General features: G+C 50.0%; 1 protein-coding gene across 1 annotated transcript in view; it reads left to right on the forward strand.

Moving 5' to 3' along the window:
• Nucleotides 1-17,663, forward strand: part of Pepd (peptidase D) — a 128,313-nt gene that overhangs the window by 2,391 nt on the left and 108,259 nt on the right. The window contains exons 2-3 of the mRNA XM_034518070.2: nucleotides 6,496-6,679; nucleotides 8,744-8,871. Of these exons, the coding sequence (XP_034373961.1) occupies nucleotides 6,496-6,679; nucleotides 8,744-8,871 (312 nt within the window). The remainder of the gene's footprint in view (nucleotides 1-6,495; nucleotides 6,680-8,743; nucleotides 8,872-17,663) is intronic.

The raw sequence follows: 17,663 nt of genomic DNA on the forward strand, positions 1-17,663 counted from the left end.
TTGGTTTCCTACAGAGTCCTAGTAAAATCTGGGAACAGGAGGCTCATGAGAATCTCAAGTGTACCCTGAATGAATTGGGGAGCAGTAGAAGCCCTAAGTAGCATCACAAACTCACAATGAGAGAATCTCCTAATTATATGTACTGGTGGGAGCCATGCGTTGAGTTTTTTATGTACAGAGGCTGAAGGCTCTAGACTATACCTGGACCTGTCTGCATTCATTGCCCTCTGTTCTCCTTGTCCTAGATCTTGCTCAGCTGACTGGTCCTGGGATGCTCTTATCTTCTAACATGATTAAAAAGACTGTTCACAGATTTGCAGGTCCAGCCCAGATGGCTCCTCATCCTATAAACAGGCCTCCCATTGAAGGGCTTCTGCTCAAATTCCCAGAGAACCTCAGCTTGTGTTAGTAGCACATATCTTCACATCTTCCCATCACAAATAGCTGAGGGCTTGATTTCTGTCATTTCTTTCCTGGCAGCCCTGGAGCCCAGGGAGCTATTTGGTTTGTATCCCTGAGGCCACCAACCTGATGTGAAATGGTGCCATTCAAGTGAAAAGAGATATTTACCATATAAATTATTTCAAAATCCTGTTCTGTATTCTTGGGAGCCAGCAGTGGCCAAAGGAGAGGAGTTGTGGAGAGGAAGGGGGACAGAATTCCAAAGAGTAGGATGAAGAATGGTTTCTCATTCTTCATCTGAGCGGTGGCACTCCAGAAGCCACTGCACACCACTAAGGAGATCACAGGAGCTGCCCCGGGTGTGCCTGATGAGCTACCGGCCTGCTGGAATAAGCATTCCAGACACAAAATGTTGTCAGAGTCAAAGGCTGTCGCATCCTCACGTGAATCTTGTGCTTCTGAGCAAAGTCCTCATGCTTGCTCCGGAAAACAGGTGAGTGTGGAAGCCAGGCCGGCCCAGGTGCCCTTTGGCCTCTCCGGTTCTTCCCTCTACTCAGACTTGGTCCTCTCTACTCAGTCCTGTCTTTGTCCCTAGGTGTGTGTGCTTGCTCTCAAGTCCTTCTCAGCAGAGAGGGAAGTGGCTATGTGGCATTTGTCCCCTGCCCAAAGCCCCTCCAGTCAGGGATATGTTCCTGTAGTTAGGTAGCCAGTGGCTGCTGAACATCTCAGTGCCTGGCCATTCTTGGCTGGCCTCTTTCTCTGGGAGCTTATCCATGTGGCTTCACATGGTAGCACAGGGATCTTGTTATAGTCTGTGCCATGGAGCTTGTGAGTATTGGTGAAGCCTATATGCTCATTTTGGTCTGTTTTCTGATGTTGTACCTAAATACCCAAGACTGGTACCTTATAAAGAAAATAATTTTATTTTGGCTCACAGTTCTGGAAGCTATGTTAGCCAACAGCATCTGGTGAGAACCTCACTTGATGTTAAAACTTGGGGATGACATTACATGGGAGGAATACATATGAAAGGGACATGTAGCTTGTGCATAAAAGAGAGGTTCTGTGGCAAGATGGCCAGCTGACCTCAGCTTGTGCCTCAGTATCTGTAACAGTCCTCGTGAGACCTAACTCATTCCCTTGAGACAGCATTAATTCCTAATCATCTCCCAGAAAACCCCAGACCTTTTAAAGGTCCACAACTAATGTTACACTAGAGACTAAGCCTCTTCATGCATCTTAGCAACAGACCAAAGCAACATCCTCCTTTAACACCATTTATTTATTAGCTCAGGATATGCAAAGGATTGCAATTGTGTAGCCCAGGCTGGCCTCTGAGTTTCAATCCTCCTGCCTCAACCTCCCAAGTGTTAGGATGCCGCTATACCCAGCTGGGCATAATGTTTTAAAATGCGTTAAATAAGTAAGGAATCACAAGGAAAACAGATTACACGGAAATGCAGCCATCAAGATGTTAAGTGAATCTGTGATGTGGTCACATGCACTTTTATTGACACATTAATTAGATAACAGGAGCCTGGAGCAGGTCTAACAGGCACCTGGGTGTTGAAGTCTTGACGTATGAGAAAGTGTTCCAGCAATGCTTTGCCATGAAAGCTGGTGAGCTCTGTGGGAGGCTGAGGCCTGGGTGTGGCCCATACTCAGGATAGTTGCTTGCTTCAATAGTGAATCAAATGTAAACTTGAATTATAAGTTAGAGAAAACAAAGACATTATTTCTCATCAAGAAGATAAGGTATTAATAGTTCATGCACGGCCCTTGGTCTGCCCATGGGTCTTTGATCAGAAACCTATAGGTGGCCATTGAGGGCAAAGGAGAGGGTGTTTGTGCTGGCTAATTTTAGGTCAGCTTGACACAAGCTAGGGTCGTTTTGGAAGAGGGAACCTCACTAGAGAAGATGACCCCACCAGATTATTTTGTAGGCAAGCCTGTTGTACATTTTCTTGATTGATGATTGATGAGAGAGGACCCAGCTCACTTTGGATGGTTCCACCCTGGTCTGGTTTCCTGGGTGCTATAAGAAAGCGGCTGAGCAGGCCATGGAGAACAAGCCAGTAAGCAGCACCCCTCTATGGCCTATGCATCAGCTCCTGCCTCCAGGTTCCTGACCTGTTTGTATTCCTGTCCTGATTTCCTAGGTGATGAACAGTGCAGTGGTGTGGAAGTGTAAGCCAAATTAAACCCTTTCCTCTGAACTTGCTTTTGGTCATGGTCTTTATCATAGTAATAGAAACCCCAAGTCCATCGGCACAGGGAGTTTAGGACAAGGGTGGGTTGCAGGAGCTGTGGCATTGCATGCTTTCTGGGGGTCTGGCTTTATTATTAATCAGTTTGCTGTTGGCCCTAGGCTGCCTCCTGGGTGTTGGTGGTTGGCCTGGGAGGGTCCATCCTGTGCATGCTTTTAGCCCTAAGCTGGTTCACTAGCCACTTTGTTCTCTCATACATATCTATGCCCTGGCTGCAGGTAGTGGATTGTACTTTGTTTGTTTCGAGACTCAGGAATGACATGCTTGTGGATTTAAAATTCCAAGGGTCAATTAACAACCAACCAGCCAATCAACAAACAAATCCTTCACCAGAAACCAGTTGGACAGCCAGGCCTAGAGGAGGCCACAGGAGTCTGAGCAGGAGAATTGCATGTTCAAGAACTTTCTGGCTGACAGAGCAAGTTCAAGGCTAGTCTGTCTCAAAATAAAATGTTAAAAAGGGGGATGCCTGGGGATATAGCTCAGGGGTAGGGTACTTGCCTAGGATGTGCCAGATGCTGGGTTCAATTCCCATAACCACAAAAGAAATGAGCTGAGGGTGTTTTATTGGTACTATATTAGATGAATTTACAGAGAGAAGTCACTCTTTGCTCTGGCCCTGACTATCCCTCTGAGGGTTTTGTATCTCTGTAATCTTTGATGCTGAGAGTGTCCTGGAGTACTTAGTAACTGGAGCACATGGCCTTGCCTGGTGGCTCAGGCTGAACTGGCTTTCTTTAACTCAGAGAAGGTAGGTGGTGGTGTGACTGAGCCCTGTGGAGGGGTAAGTGAGTATCCCAGGGGCTTGTCTGAGAAGCCCCCTCAAATATCAACATGCTTAGATGCTCAAGTCCCTTATATGAGACAGGCAAGTCTCATATAATGCCCCAAGTCTGGGTGTTCAAAGATTCTTTAGACTGTTGTGACAGTTTTGGACAAGAGCTCAAGAACCTTCTAGATGGGATGATCACATGCCAGGGACAGCTGTCACTTGTTAGGCTTAGGACGGTAGGTCACATAGAGGGGAGCTGTGGGAGGCCAGGAAGCTCAGCCCAGCATTTTCAGCCAGTGGTACTGTGGGTGGGGTGACTTGGTCTGAGCCCATGCATTGCAGGAGTCCTCTCCTGTGCTGTGCTGACTCCCTTCCGTGGGTGTTAACCGAGTGGGTAGGAAGTGGGTAGGGGTTCACTGAGTGTGGGTGCTGGAGGGTGCACTTTCAGTTCCTGTCAGCCAGGCCAGCTGGGAGCCATGCTTATAAGCTGTTGCTAGGATACTCCTGCTCTTTCACCCTGGCGGCTGAGAACAGTAGATATCAACCCCAGCTTTGTGGAGGCCCTGGCTACTTGTGCCCACCGAACCTCCTGCTCACTCCCCTGAGAGGAAGGAAGGGCAGGTGCTGGGAGGTAGGAGTACTAGACCACCAGTATGTGAAGGCATTCCCCACTCCCCTACCCTTCCTCCTCCCAGCTGGTGAATGGAGCTGGGGAGTGCGTACCCGGACCACCAGTATGTGAAGGCATTCCCCACTCCCCTACCCTTCCTGCCTCCCAGCTGGTGAATGGAGCTGATGTGGCACCTTCCAGTCTGCACAGCTGGTGTGTGGCCCCCAACAGAACTTGCTGTGTGTCAGGCATTGTGCTAGGCATGGGACGCAGTAACTTAGACAGATCTAGTTCTAGCTCCTAGAGGGCCTGTTTCAGTTAGGGCCCTGGTGGAGCTCTACAATGGTTTTACAGAGCTGCAGGAATGTAAAAAGAACCTGAAGGAGAGAACGTTGTGGGTCTGCTTTGAGAGACTGGCACAGGCCATTTAGTTTTATGGAAGGAGTCGAGGGAGCTCTATGCTCATGTTCCCCTCCCCCACCTCTCACCACGCTCAGCCTGGAATCTGGAGGCTGGGTGCAGGCCGATGGACCTACAAACTCACAGTCTATAGGTCCAAGGCACTATGGGTGGGCTGGATCTGAAGGGCAATCAGGAAGGCTGGTGTAGTGCTATGTGGGTGAATGGTGGTAGTGGTTGGGCAGAAGTGAGTCTGGGAATGCTTACAAGGTGACATTGGGGCCAAGGTATATAGGAGGTCTGTGTAAGGTGTGAGGGTCACTGAGGCCTCATCATGGTTCCTCTGCAGTCCTTGTTCATCATGGTCCTCAGAGCCTACTCTGCTGCAGTAGCTCTGCCTTAAGCCTGCCTGCTCCTCTTCACCTTTGCACTGCCCCTGACTGGAGGTTTCATACCTCCCTGTTGCATACCCACTCTTGTCTGACTTCCAGCTGCTTTGCTTGGTCTGCCTGTCTTCCTTCCTGGGTATCATTACGGGACATTGATACCAGCTCTGTCTTTATCTCACCATGTCACTTGTTACTTGGAGAGATAGCCACAAATTAAGTCTGTGCTTTGCACAGAGGAGGAGGCTGCTAAAAGGTGGGAAGCCCAGACCAAGAAAGCAGTGAAGAGTTTATTAAAGTTGTTGAGATGGAGCTGGAGCTGAATCTGGACCACTTGGGCTACTCCCCTGATAGGTATGTGAGGGCGATGGACCAGAGATGGGATGAGAAGGCAGGGATGGCTTGAGCACCATCAGAGTACAGCTCCCTCTAGTGGCAGGAGGATGCAAGGCTCAGGTCTTTGTCATGCTAATTGTCAGAGGGCCAGGGGCCTCTGCATGTCATATAGAGGGACATCATTGGCCTGTGGCAATAGATGGTACTTAAAGCTGAAGCATTGAATGCACTCAGCTATGCCCAGTGGGTTCCAGTACAAGGTTGGCTTGGAAATGATGGGGAAAACAGAGAGGATGGAGGAACCGTATCAGGTGGAGTTCAGCAGTATTGTGTACCAGCGTCATGGCTACAGAAAGGCCTAGTGAGGACTAGATCAGGATCCAGTGCAGATTTAGGAGCACAGGGTCATTGTGGCCAGACGTACTGTGTTTCCTTAGGGGAGCCGTGTGTAGACCTCGGGATAAACTGGAGAAGCTTGGTTTTTCTTTAGAGTATTAACAGCAAAGTGGAGAAAGAAATGGATTGCTGAGAGGGCTGAGGAAATAGTTTTCCTTTTTTTAGGGTCAGGTTATTATATGTCTTGATGTTGGAGGTACCCTAGTGGGGGAGGAAGTTGTTGCAGAAGCAACCTGTGAATGGGTATGGGTTGGGGAGGCTGTGCACAATCTGTGGACCTGGACATGAGCTATCTTAGAAACCTAGGGAGGCACATCTCCCAGTGAAGCCAGACCTGGCCCTTCCCAGTTCCAGTGGACTTTCCAGAACACCAGCCTTGCTATCCTTGAAGTCTGCACTCTGCAGTTGCTGGTCACAGGGGCGTGGTGTTGTGGGGCTGCATGTTTGTGTATACTAAGGGCTTGGGCATGGTTGAGCATGGGAACTACTAATGCAGACTGTAAGGCTGGGAACGGATGTGAAGGGGAGTGGCGAGTGCATGGTGCTGGCCACGCTGTCTGGGTCAGAGTTCATCTTTCCCACCTGTTCTTGAAAATCCAAAGCAGATGGCAGGCCCTGGAGGGTGGCACATGAGTGCTGTGTCCCCTGTAGGGGCTTTCCCACATAAGCCTTGCCTGCCTGCCACCTGAGCAGGTAGTCACCCCTCATCCCCAGGTAAGCCAGGCGCTCAGGAGCAGAAGGTCAGAGAGTATGATGGAGTAGCCTCTGTAGCCTAGATTGGCTCAGTGAAGGGTTATCTCTGGGTCCCAACTGGTTAAGTGTAGGCCGGCTTACCACAAGTTGACCAGAGTCCCTCTGCTGGCCCAGACTACAGGTAATGGACACATGCGGGGAGGCACTAACTGGCCTATGCTCATGTCTCTGCAGCCCTTCCTTCTCCCTGGGGAATGAGACCCTGAAGGTGCCGCTGGCACTATTCGCCCTGAATAGGCAGCGCCTGTGTGAGAGGCTGAGGAAGAATGGAGCTGTACAGGCTGGCTCAGTTGTCGTGTTGCAGGGTGGGGAAGAGATGCAACGATACTGCACCGATACCTCCATCGTCTTCCGCCAGGTGAGCCACACCCTACCTTCACAGGCCTGCCAGGCGTGAGGTCAGGGATATGTGGGGTTGGTTCTAAGGGCTCCTGGAGGCAGCATGAGAGCAGGGGTCCACATCCCAGGCCAGCACCTCCAGTCTCACCTGTTGAGCAGAGATGTTAGGGTCTAAAAATACAAACTTGTGGGCGCAAGCAGGCTAGGCTTCACAGAGGGGTTGATGTTCAGGGTGAGCCAGGGTGACTTTGGATAAGCAAGAGGGCAGTGTGCAGAGGAGTGGGTGAAACAGGATGGTCTGGGCCACTGGCTACAGTTTAGGGGGACAGCAGAAAGTGAAGCTACAGAGGAGGGGTTGAGTTCCTGGGACCAGGTGCTGGCAGGGAGGAGAGGAGATCTGTGAGGGTTCAGAGGCCTCCACCTTCATCTGGTTTGGCCAGTGCTCACCCTTGGCACCCTAAGTGGGCCTTGCTCATGTCCCCTTCTCCCAGCCCTGTATGTATATTAGGATCTCACTGAGGCTCTGGAACTATGGTACATCCCAGACATCCTGTACTTAGCTGAGAATTACTGCCACACAAAGTCCTCAGGAGTAAAGTCACTTGCCCAGGAAGCTAGGGTGATCCAGAGTTGGGCCTACACACATTGATCCAACATACCCACTTTTCAGAGGAGGAAATTGAGGCCTAGGGGAAGGCCAGCTTGCCAAGAGGTAGACTTGGAATTAGAACCCTATCTTCTAGCTGGGCCTGGTGAAGGCCTGTAATCCCAATAGTCAAGAGGCTTAATTAGATCACTAGTTCAAAGCTAGCCTGGGAAACTTAGGGAGATCCTACCTCAAAATTAAAACAAAACAAAACTGAGAATGCTGTCCAGTGGTGGCGATCCTGCTTAGAATCTAGCAGTGAGCAGTGGGGGATGTGTCTCAGTGGAAGAGCCCCTGCCTAGCACATAGTAGGCTCTGGCTTCGATGCCCAGTACAACCATCTCACACATACACATACACACAAATGCATACATGCACACACACACGCATGCCACACAAAGTCTGACTCTGCAGTTGTTATTTTACTTCCCAACTTCCAGACCTAGAGCTGTGGCCAGAACCTTTCTTAGAGTGGGAGGTGGGGGCACAGAGGAATGTGAAGGGGCAGCTTCTATGGAAAGGAAGGGACAAGGTCTGGCCTCGGGCCGGAGCCCATCCACTGCAGCAGGACACAGATAGGCTCTGAGCCTCCTGCTCATGGCCGCTTTGTCCTCATAGCCATAGGCCTGCAGTCTCCAGCTGCCAGGTACCATGGAGGTCTCAGGCTTTTTCTGCCTAACCTTGAAGCTTCTAGAGCTCTGGATATTTGTAGCATAAAAAAGCATCATCACTTTTCTAAATTCAGCTGTGGGCTCCCTGATTGATGTCATTCCGGGTTCATCTGAGAAGAGCCCCTCCCCCACCTCACACCTTAGTGACCCCAGCTCAGTGCTCACTGCTGAGCATGGGAGGGGGTGGTGAGAACCCCCTCTTGCCTAACAATATTCTGTGTGGGTTTCTGAATTAAGCTTGTGCTTGTGCTGTTGGCCGCTGGCTGCCATGGTTCGAGGAGGCAACCTTCAGGTGGATGAGGTAGGGACACGCAGGAAACCTGAATCATTAAAAATAAACCAAGAGTTAGGCTGGGGAAATGGCTCAGTGGATAAAAGTGCTTGCCGCGAAGCCGGACATCCTGAATTCTATCCCCAGGACCCATAAGGTAGAAGGAAAGAACCAGTTCATACAGGTTATCCTCTTACGTCCATGTGAGTGCTATGGCACACACACAGACATAGACAGAAATAGATCAGTATAATTAAGAAAGGGTAGAAGGCAGGGTCAGAGGGGCCCCCCCGTCTGCTTTTGACAAACAGCAGCACAGCAGGATGGACAGCTGGTGGCTGGACTGGGAATCAGGCTGTGCAGGGCTGAGGCCATATCCTACCTAAGAGGAGGCCTGAGTCTAGAAGGGAGGCCTCAGCCTCTGCTCACCTGCCTCTGGTACCTCATGCTTCTGCTCTTGTCATTGGATAATAAGGCCCCTCACTCCCCCCATAGGAGTCCTTCTTTCACTGGGCCTTCGGTGTCATCGAGTCAGGCTGCTATGGTGTCATCGATGTGGATACTGGAAAATCAACCCTGTTTGTGCCTAGGCTTCCTGCTAGCTACGCCACCTGGATGGGAAAGTAAGGAGTGGTCCCTGCCTTGGTGCCAAGCCTGCTGGGGATGATGATGGGCTGGGGACAGGAGGAAGGGCCTTTGCTGGCAAACTGAATCACAGCCCTGAACCTCAGTTGGGTCAGATCAAACCTATAGGTTGGAGGCATGGTTTATTGGAAAGCCCAGATTCCCTGAATACTAAAGATACCTGTGGCTTTTGGACCAGCTAGTGGTTGCTTCTGCATGGGCTTGCTGGAGGAGTGTGTGCTGTCTGGGCCCCCTTTCTGAGGCTTGTTAATTAATTTAGAGGTGTTACTAATGCCTACCTCTGGCCACAGATGGTCTGTCCTTCCCTGGCCCCTCTGTGAGGGATGGTAGAGGATTGGAGCTGTCCATGTGAGGAGTTTGGGACCAGAGGCCAGGCTGTGAGCTCCCTGGAAGAGTCTGCCCCACTTCTGTTCTCCAAGATACCTGGCAGCGCTGCTGCCTGCTCACAGCATTGAGGCAGATACTGTGTAACCAGTGTAACCAGGGATGTTTTGAAGTGATCAGAGAATCTTGTCTTCCAGTCTGTCATTTCTGCCTGGAGAGTGATTATTCCAGGCTAATGTGTAAATTGCAGCCTTTGCTACCCGGTGCCCCGCCGTGCTCATTACCAGGTGGGCTGCTGAGTCTGTGGCTGTTTTGAGTGACATGGCACCTGTCTGCCACAGGGACTCTGAGCTCTTTGCAGAGGGCCAGAGCTCCTAAAGGGCTGTCCTCCATAGTCCCTCTGCTTTGTGTGCTGTCCCTCCTGCTCCAAGCAGACTGCACAGCATATGTCGCTGGTCCTGGCATCTCACTCTCTGCCAGGTATCTTGGGGGCCGGGGGTCAACTCCACAAATTGTCGTCAGTTCTGCTTCTAGGTCACTTGGCGGCATCCCAGGCTGGCCCTGGGCCATCAGCTTTGCTCTAGAGATGCAGCTGAGGCAGAGTTGGCAGCAGGGGAGACGCAAGCTCTGGTTTCCCTGTGAAGTTTTCTTGGCTTGACTCCTGGGAGGGATCAAGGCAGGGTAGGGAGTAGACATGTCTTTGGGGTAGACAGCTGGGCTGCCGGGGAGAGGCCATGCCTGCTGAACCCTTCCTAGCTTATATTCCATCTACAGCCAGATCCTTAATACTTCCCTGCTCTAAAGAGGAAACAGGTTCAGTGTGCCGGGGAGACCTGCTCAGCACCGTGGCCTGTTCTTGTGGCAGCTGTGATTAGAAGTAAGGCTTGCCTGTGATCTGTCATGGCCTCTACATGATGGCATGGGGCACCAGTGAGTGAGTTTGACCACTGCTCTAATTCCTTCCTAGGATCCACAGTACTGTTACAGTGTGTGTTGGTAGGTTGGTTACATCTGAGAGGCCAGCATGGGGTGATGATGTTGCTAGGAGTGCAGTTATATTGTCCTCCAATGGCTGACCTGGAAGTCACTGTGCCATTCCAGGTTGGCAGTGAGCTTGTAATCTTCTGTCTAGCTGGAGAGGTGGAATCTCTTACACTCCTGCTTGACGCTGGTCAGGACCACAATACAGGATGTTGCTGTGGTTTTCTCTATGGGATGCTCTCCCCTGGAGCGCAGCTGCCCTACCATGAGGAGAGCCTCTACTGGTGCCGCACCAGCCATAAACATGAGGCATCATGGAGCAGAGGTCAGCAGTGCTGCCCAGGCTCTGTCTCACTTCCTGACCTTGAGAGTCTACACACTAGTGACCTTTCTTATTTCAACAAAATTCCTGACACAAGCACCATAAGGGAAGAAGGATGTATCTTGGTTTGGTGTCTCAGAAGGCATGGCTCATCATGGTAGGGAAGGCATGACAATAGGAGCAACTCAGGGCCTGTCAGCAGGAGTGTGACATCATGTCATGGCAGCAGTCAGGAAGCAGAGAATGGGACCAAACGTGATCAGGCTATAATTCACATAGCTTGCCACCAATGCACAGCTAATAAAAGTTCTGCACCCTTCCAGAACAGTACTTAGCTGGAGACTGGATGCTCAATCACATGAACCTCTAGGGAACAGCTCAGGTTCAAACCACAGCAAGGATAAATAGTTTTTAGCTTTTTATTCCACCCAATTTTAGGGTTGGGTATTACTCAACTGTAGTATGTAAGTCAGGTTTTCACTGCTGTAACAAAGTACCTGAGAGAAACAAGTTAAAAAGAGAAACCATTTATTTTGGCTCATGATTTCAGAGGTTTCACTCCATGGTTTGCAGGCTTCATCATTGTGGATCTGACATAAGGCAGAATACTATAGTAGTAGGAGCATGTTGCACAGCTACCCTCATGGTAGCTAGAAAAGAAGGGGTAGGAGAAGATAGGCAGACAGACAGACAGACAGACAGACAGATGAACAAGGGATCTAAAATACTGTTTTAAGGCTATACCCCCCAGTGCCTTACTTACTCCAGTTAGGCTTGGCCTTCTAAAAGCCCACTGAGCTATTAGTCTGTCAGTAGTTACTCTGTTGATGAAGTTGATACCATAATAAGCCTCTCCTGAGCATTGTCTCACAGAGGAGCAAGCCTTCAACATACAAGTCTTGTGGGACCCTTCTTATCAAAACCGTACAAAACCTAGAAACTGAACCAGCCTTGAGGAAGTGTATGTTTCGTCTCCATAAGATGCTCCCAGAGTGCCCCCTGCACCCCAAGCTGTCCTTGTGAACAGAACTGTGGCTGTTTGTGATGGTTCCAATGAAAATGGTCCTCATGGGCTCTAGGGAGTAGCACTATGACCTTGTTGGAGTAGGTGTGACCTTATTGGAAGAAGTGTGTCACTGGGAGGTGGGCTTTGAGGTCTCAAGCCAGGCCCAGTGTCTCACTCTCTCCCTGCTGTCTGCTGATCTAGTACCATGTCTGCCTGCATGCCGCCATGCTTTCTGCCATGATGATAATGGACTGAACTTTTGAACTGGACGGTCTCATGGAGATCTGTAATGAGAAGGAACAGACTGAGCAAGGAAAAATTCAGAATGTATAGTTAGTGGAGAAAAGCGGCACCAGGAGGTGTGAACAGATTAAAGGAAAGTGTGATGCCAAGTGGAATAAAGGGAGCTGTGACCTCAGCAAGACCCCACCCAGCTGAACTTCAAGCGCATGAAAAAGAATTAAAGAAAAGCTTGGTAGCAAATGCCTTTAATCCTAGCACTCTGGAGGCAGGGGTAGATGGATCTCTGAGTTTGAGGCCAGCCTGGGCTACAGAGTGAGTTGCAGGATAGCCATGCTTAGGCACTCAAACCTGAAAAACAGAAAGCTGGTGAAAGTGTATTTGAATGAGGGGGCCATGTTCCAGCCCTAGCGAGCTGACAAACTTGGCAGCTTCAGTCACGTAGTTCTGGTTTTAGAGTCAAGAGTAGAAGAAAGGGGTTATAGCTTCTCCTTCTGTGACTAAGGAAGGTCTCTGAGGTCAGGCCTGTGGCAGACGTGTCCCTGAATGGAGGCCCAGAGAGGCCATTGCATGAAGCTGTCAAGGCAAAGCCTGAATTGCTTTGGAGACCCCAAGATGTTAAGAGTTGCCAGAGTCATGGGATACCTGCCAAGGAGAGCTGCAGATGGGTGTGGAACCAGCCCAAAAGAGAGAAGTGTGTTTCAGTCAACAAAACTGAAAGGAGTTGGAGATCTGAAGGGTATTTTGACATCAGACATGGAGATGCGGAGTTTGGGGTTTGCCCAGCTGGTTTTCAGTCTTGCTTTGGTCCAGTATTTCCCCACTATGCCCCATTTCCTCCCTTTTGGAATGGTAATGTATATCCTGTGCCACTGCATGTTGGAAGTATGTGATCTTCTTTTTCATTTGATTTTTACAGGGGGTTACAATTAGGAGGTTTCCATGAGTCTCAGAAGAGACTTTGAAGTTTAGACTTTATTCTGTGTGGAGACTGTGATAGACTATGGATGCAGACTTTTGAAGTTGGACTGAATGCATTTTGTATTATGATTTGGCTATATTATGAAATGGCCTTTGGGATCAGGGAGTGGGATATGGTGGTTTGAATAAAAATGGCTTTCATTGGCCATAGGTAGTGTCACTGGGGATGACAGTCTCAGATACTCATTCTCTTCCTGTTGCCTGCTAATCCAGCACTGTTCGCCTGGATGCTGCCATGGTTCCTGCCCTGATGATAATGGAATAAACCTCTGAAACTATAAGCCAGCCTCAATGAAATGCTTTCCTTTATTAAGAGTTGCTATGGTCATGGTGTATCTTCACAGCATTAGAAACCCTTCCTAAGACACTGTTCTTTCAACATCCCCTTGGCCCTACCTCCTCACTCAAACCAAGCTTGCTGAGATGAGAAACAGCTCAGAAGCTGGAAGATACTTTCAACTGTGAGCAGTAGGAATGGACAGTGGAGGTCCAGGTCAGCTGGCCCCATCTGGCACTTGTTTTCTCTCTCTCTCTCTCTCTCTCTCTCTCTCTCTCTCTCTCTCTCTCTCTCTCTGAAATGTCACTATGTAGCTTAGGCTGGCCTTAGACTCATATCCATCTGTTTCCTCCTCAAGTGCTGGGATTACAAGTGACCATTATCGTGTCCCACCAAAAGAATTCTGTGGTTAATTGCATGCATGCAGGGGTGGTGTGTGTGTGTGTGTGTGTGTGTGTGTGTGTGTGTGTGCATGTTGCTTGTGCTGCATAACCTAGACAGACACTCGACCACTGAGCTATTCACCTAGATGTTTCCTTATGAAGAACTGGCTCTAGCAAGAAAGGATGGATGCTGCCTGGGAGTTGATGCAGACATTTGCATCTGGTACACTGGAGGACTGTTCTTGCTTCAGGGACTCTACCCCAGTTGCTGAACCCATGTAAACTCTCTTTGTTTCCTACAGTTACATCCTGGGAATTAATTGCTCTTGACTGAAGGGCTTAAAGCCCAGGACCTTGATTGGTCAGGTATCAGCAGTTAACAGTCTGCTTTCTTCATGCACATCTTGTCTTCAAGAATACAGGAGTCTGAGACTATTAAAGTGCTCCTTTAGTCTGGCCCTGCTTTGCTGAGGCAGCTCATTGTCTAGTGTAGAATAGAGCCCGGAGTAACCTTGAGGGTAGATTCGTGTCCGCTGGTGTATGAGGCTATGTGTGCTGTGCAGGCCAGGCCCAGCAGCTGTGGTCCCAAGGGAGACTGACACCATGGCTGAGACAGTTCCCCCAGCAGACTTTCCCTTCTGTGCTCAGGGCTGACTCACTGTCTCTTTGTACTGAGTGGGAGGGAAGGCCTGGTTGTAACGGGCAGGTGACAAAGGGGCCAGTTGTCTGGGCTCTAGCTGGGAAGCAGCCAGATCTGCTGTGCACGGCTGCTTCCAGACGCTGCGGTGATCAATAGGGCACCGGGAGCAAGGCTGATGGGATTACCTGGCCTTTGCAATCAAAACCCACCAGACTGAACATTTGACCTTAAGCTCCTCAGCTTCCTTTGGAGTCTCTATCTGATGGCTTTTGAAAATCCGTCTGGCAGGTTCTACAATCCAAAGTCACTTGGGGAACCTGAGGTCTGCCGTAGGATCCACAGCTTCCGTGGGCACAGCCTTGCCGTCAGGGTTGCAGATGCTGGGGGAGGAGATTGGAAGCCCAGGGCTGGCCTGTGCCTCACCCTACACCTTTATTGAAGCAGGAGGGTGGGAGCACCTGATGTGTTTGGAATCTATCCAAAAGATTAGCTGACAGTGGCTCTCATCTGGAAGTCTCTCCTGTGACACACCACACCAAGTAGCCTTAGCAATATGGAAAGTGAGCAGCTTGGGGTATGATAGGGGTTCCTCTACATTCCTTCCTGTCCCCAACCAAACTGAAAGCACAGATAGTGTGCCTGGCCTAGCTTTGTAGGGAGGTGGTGATTGGCCCCTAGGACCTGTCTGGCCCCAGGCTACCCAGGAATGTCTGTCATGTAGAATAGTGCACATGGAGTGGCTTTTGTTGTCTGAGACAGGGTCTTCCAATGTAGCTTGGGATGACCTTGAATTTAAGATTCTTCTATCTCAGCTTCCTGAATATTGGAGTCATGGCGGGTGCCATTGCACTTAGTGTTATGTAGGCCGTTTGTGACATGAAATATGGGGTGTGGGCTCTTTTATGGCACTACCCCATGTCCCCTTGAGCCACAGGAGGGAGGGCTTCCTGAGCCCCTCTGGGGCTCCTGCTTTTATCAGGAGGAAGGATGGACTCTTTGAGGGAAGCAGTCTTGAGGAGGGGCTAATGGGTTCTTTTTCACTCCTCCCGAGCACCTGCACCTGACTCCCGGCACCTAGGGATTAGCCAGAGCCCCTAGCTTTCATGGGTGCATAGGCAGGCTTGTCTCAATCACTGATGCTTGCAGCATGGCCTTCCTCCGCCTGGCTTCTCTGTGTCGGGATAATCTCAGAGCCTGTGCTGTGGCTGCCCCAGCTCACACATAGGAGCAGTCTCCAGGCTCAGACACTGCTCTGATTTGCAGAGAGCTACTTCCCTCTTTGACAACTTAATGACATCTTGACATGGTTGCTGACTTCTGCTCTGCACATACCGTGTTGTGCCAATAGCGGAATAAAAGGCAGCGGCATTGTTTGGAGCTGAAGGCAGGTGCCTGGGGCTGGAAACGGATGGTGGTTGCTGTCATTTGGCCTTTTTACTTATTCATTAACCACACGCAGGTGGTCAGCTAGCCACTAAGACCTGCCCTTTAAAATTCCATTTTCTGGGAGGTTCCATCATGTCAGCATCATGTGGCATTAATTTAATGGCTCCTTCTCACCTGAGGACTCACACAGGGCTTTGGAGCCCATGGTACTGTGACCAAGCATCACTTGCTCTGACTCTGGGCTTGTGCGTGGGCCCAGCTGCTGGCAGACCACAAATCCCCTATACAGGATGGGTAGCCTGTCAAGGGAGGCACCCTCTCTCTTCTGCCAGAACTGCACTGTGTACTGGAATGAGGAGCATCCGAATGAGCTCAGCTCCTTTCCTGAATTGTCCCTTCAGTCTGGTTCTTTCCATTGGGATCTCCCATGTGATGGGGCCAGGCATGAGCTGTGCCTGCTCCTTGCCACATGCCAGTGAGGTGTAGATCCTCTAAGAGGCCACTCTGTGCCCTGTCAGCAGCCCCTCAGTGCATTCAGAGATTCCCAGTAACCCTCCCTACCAGTAGACATGTCACCCCGTCCCCATAGGGTCCACCAAGTTGTGGCTGCCAAGTACTTATTCCATGGCTGGTTTGATCATGCAGCCTGCCATATACGTCCCTCCAGGTAATGTCTAAATGATTTCTACTGTAATTAACTCACAAACATGAAAAAGCAAGTACTGTTCAAACTTAATTATCTCTGCCCTTTCTAAGAATGTAATGTGCAGAGTACCAGACAAAATGCCCACAGCCCTTCATATTTTATATGTTGGTGGTTGTTATTCCTGGCAAGACAATGCATGGGATGTACATTAAGACCCAGTTTGCGCCCAGCCTAGACTGTGGCATCTGCCTTTGTAAGGAGAACAAGCACTGTGCAAAAGGTACTTGGGTGGCGGCTAGTACTTGTGCCCACTTTTTCCTGTTGGGGCTCTTCCGGGGGCCAGCCTTTCTTTGCTCCACCTTGCCATCCATAGACAGCTTGACTGACAGTAGTCCCCATAAGGTCATGGATTGAATGCTTGGTTTTCCTACCTGATGGTGCTGTTAGGAAGGAAGATTTTGGAGGAAATTGGTCACTGGGATGTGTCCTTGGGGTGCCATCTTATCTCAGGCCCCTCCGTCTCTGCTGTCAGCTGCCTGTTCACTGGAAATGGAACAGCCTTTGCTGTGCATGCCCCCCACCATACTTCCCTGCCTCCCCATTCACTCAGGATGAGTGGAGCCAAGCAGCCCACACTGAGCCTCTGAAACCAAGGACCCATGAAATAAATAGCTCCTTTCTTAGGCTGCTCTGCAAAGCATTCATCTAAATGATGTAAAAGTGAGTAGTGTAAGCACCATGTGTGAGTTTGGAGGTAAGCACGCAGGAGGGACACCCAGTGTTCACATTCCACTGCCATCATCTTGTCTTTGCTGCCACTTCCCCTGACTTCATGGGGTCAAGCTCTTGACCTGGGGCTTACCACTTCAAGACCTCACCAGGCTTCTCTAGTCTGGCAAGTCTCTGATGAATCCTAACTTGTAAGACTCCAGAAGAGAAGGACAGGGAGCACTTTTATTTTGGAAAGAGGCTTCAGGTGCCCTGTGGCAGTAGATATGAAAAGGTTAGGGCCCCCACTTTAGTGGCTGGCCTGACCTCCTGTGCAGAGCCCTGGAGGTTGAATCAGATCTTTGTGCTTCTGAATCTGTAGGGATTTTGCTTTTCATGCCTGTTACAACTGGTGTTGACAAAGTGACTGGGGCTGGAGGTAGGGCGGGGCTGCACTAGCACAGCTGGCACAGCTGGAGAGGGAGTAATGATGGTAGCTAGCAGCTGTCTTGCTGCTGGTGGCCCTACCCCTGGCTTCCCCAATCTGCACCTGGGACTCCCAGGATCCAGTTGAAGTGACACCTCTTGCCTCAGCTCTTGAGACCTTTTGCTAATGGAGGTGTCAGATCTTGGCCAGTTAACTTTTAACTCCCGTGTCTCATGGCGGGAGCTAATGGGACTGAATTGTGCAAATTTAATTAATGACAAGAGCTTGATGCCCAGTGAATTTTTCAGAGGCCAAAGAAGAGAAAAAAAAAAAAAAAAAGCAGAGGGCATTCTGTTGAGATCAGTTTCTCAGCCTGAAGTGGGTTTTCTACCCGGGCTGACACACATGCACACACACACACACACACACACACACACACACACACACAC

The sequence above is a fragment of the Arvicanthis niloticus genome, chromosome 1 (assembly GCF_011762505.2).
Source record: "Arvicanthis niloticus isolate mArvNil1 chromosome 1, mArvNil1.pat.X, whole genome shotgun sequence".
Classification (NCBI taxonomy): domain Eukaryota; kingdom Metazoa; phylum Chordata; class Mammalia; order Rodentia; family Muridae; genus Arvicanthis; species Arvicanthis niloticus.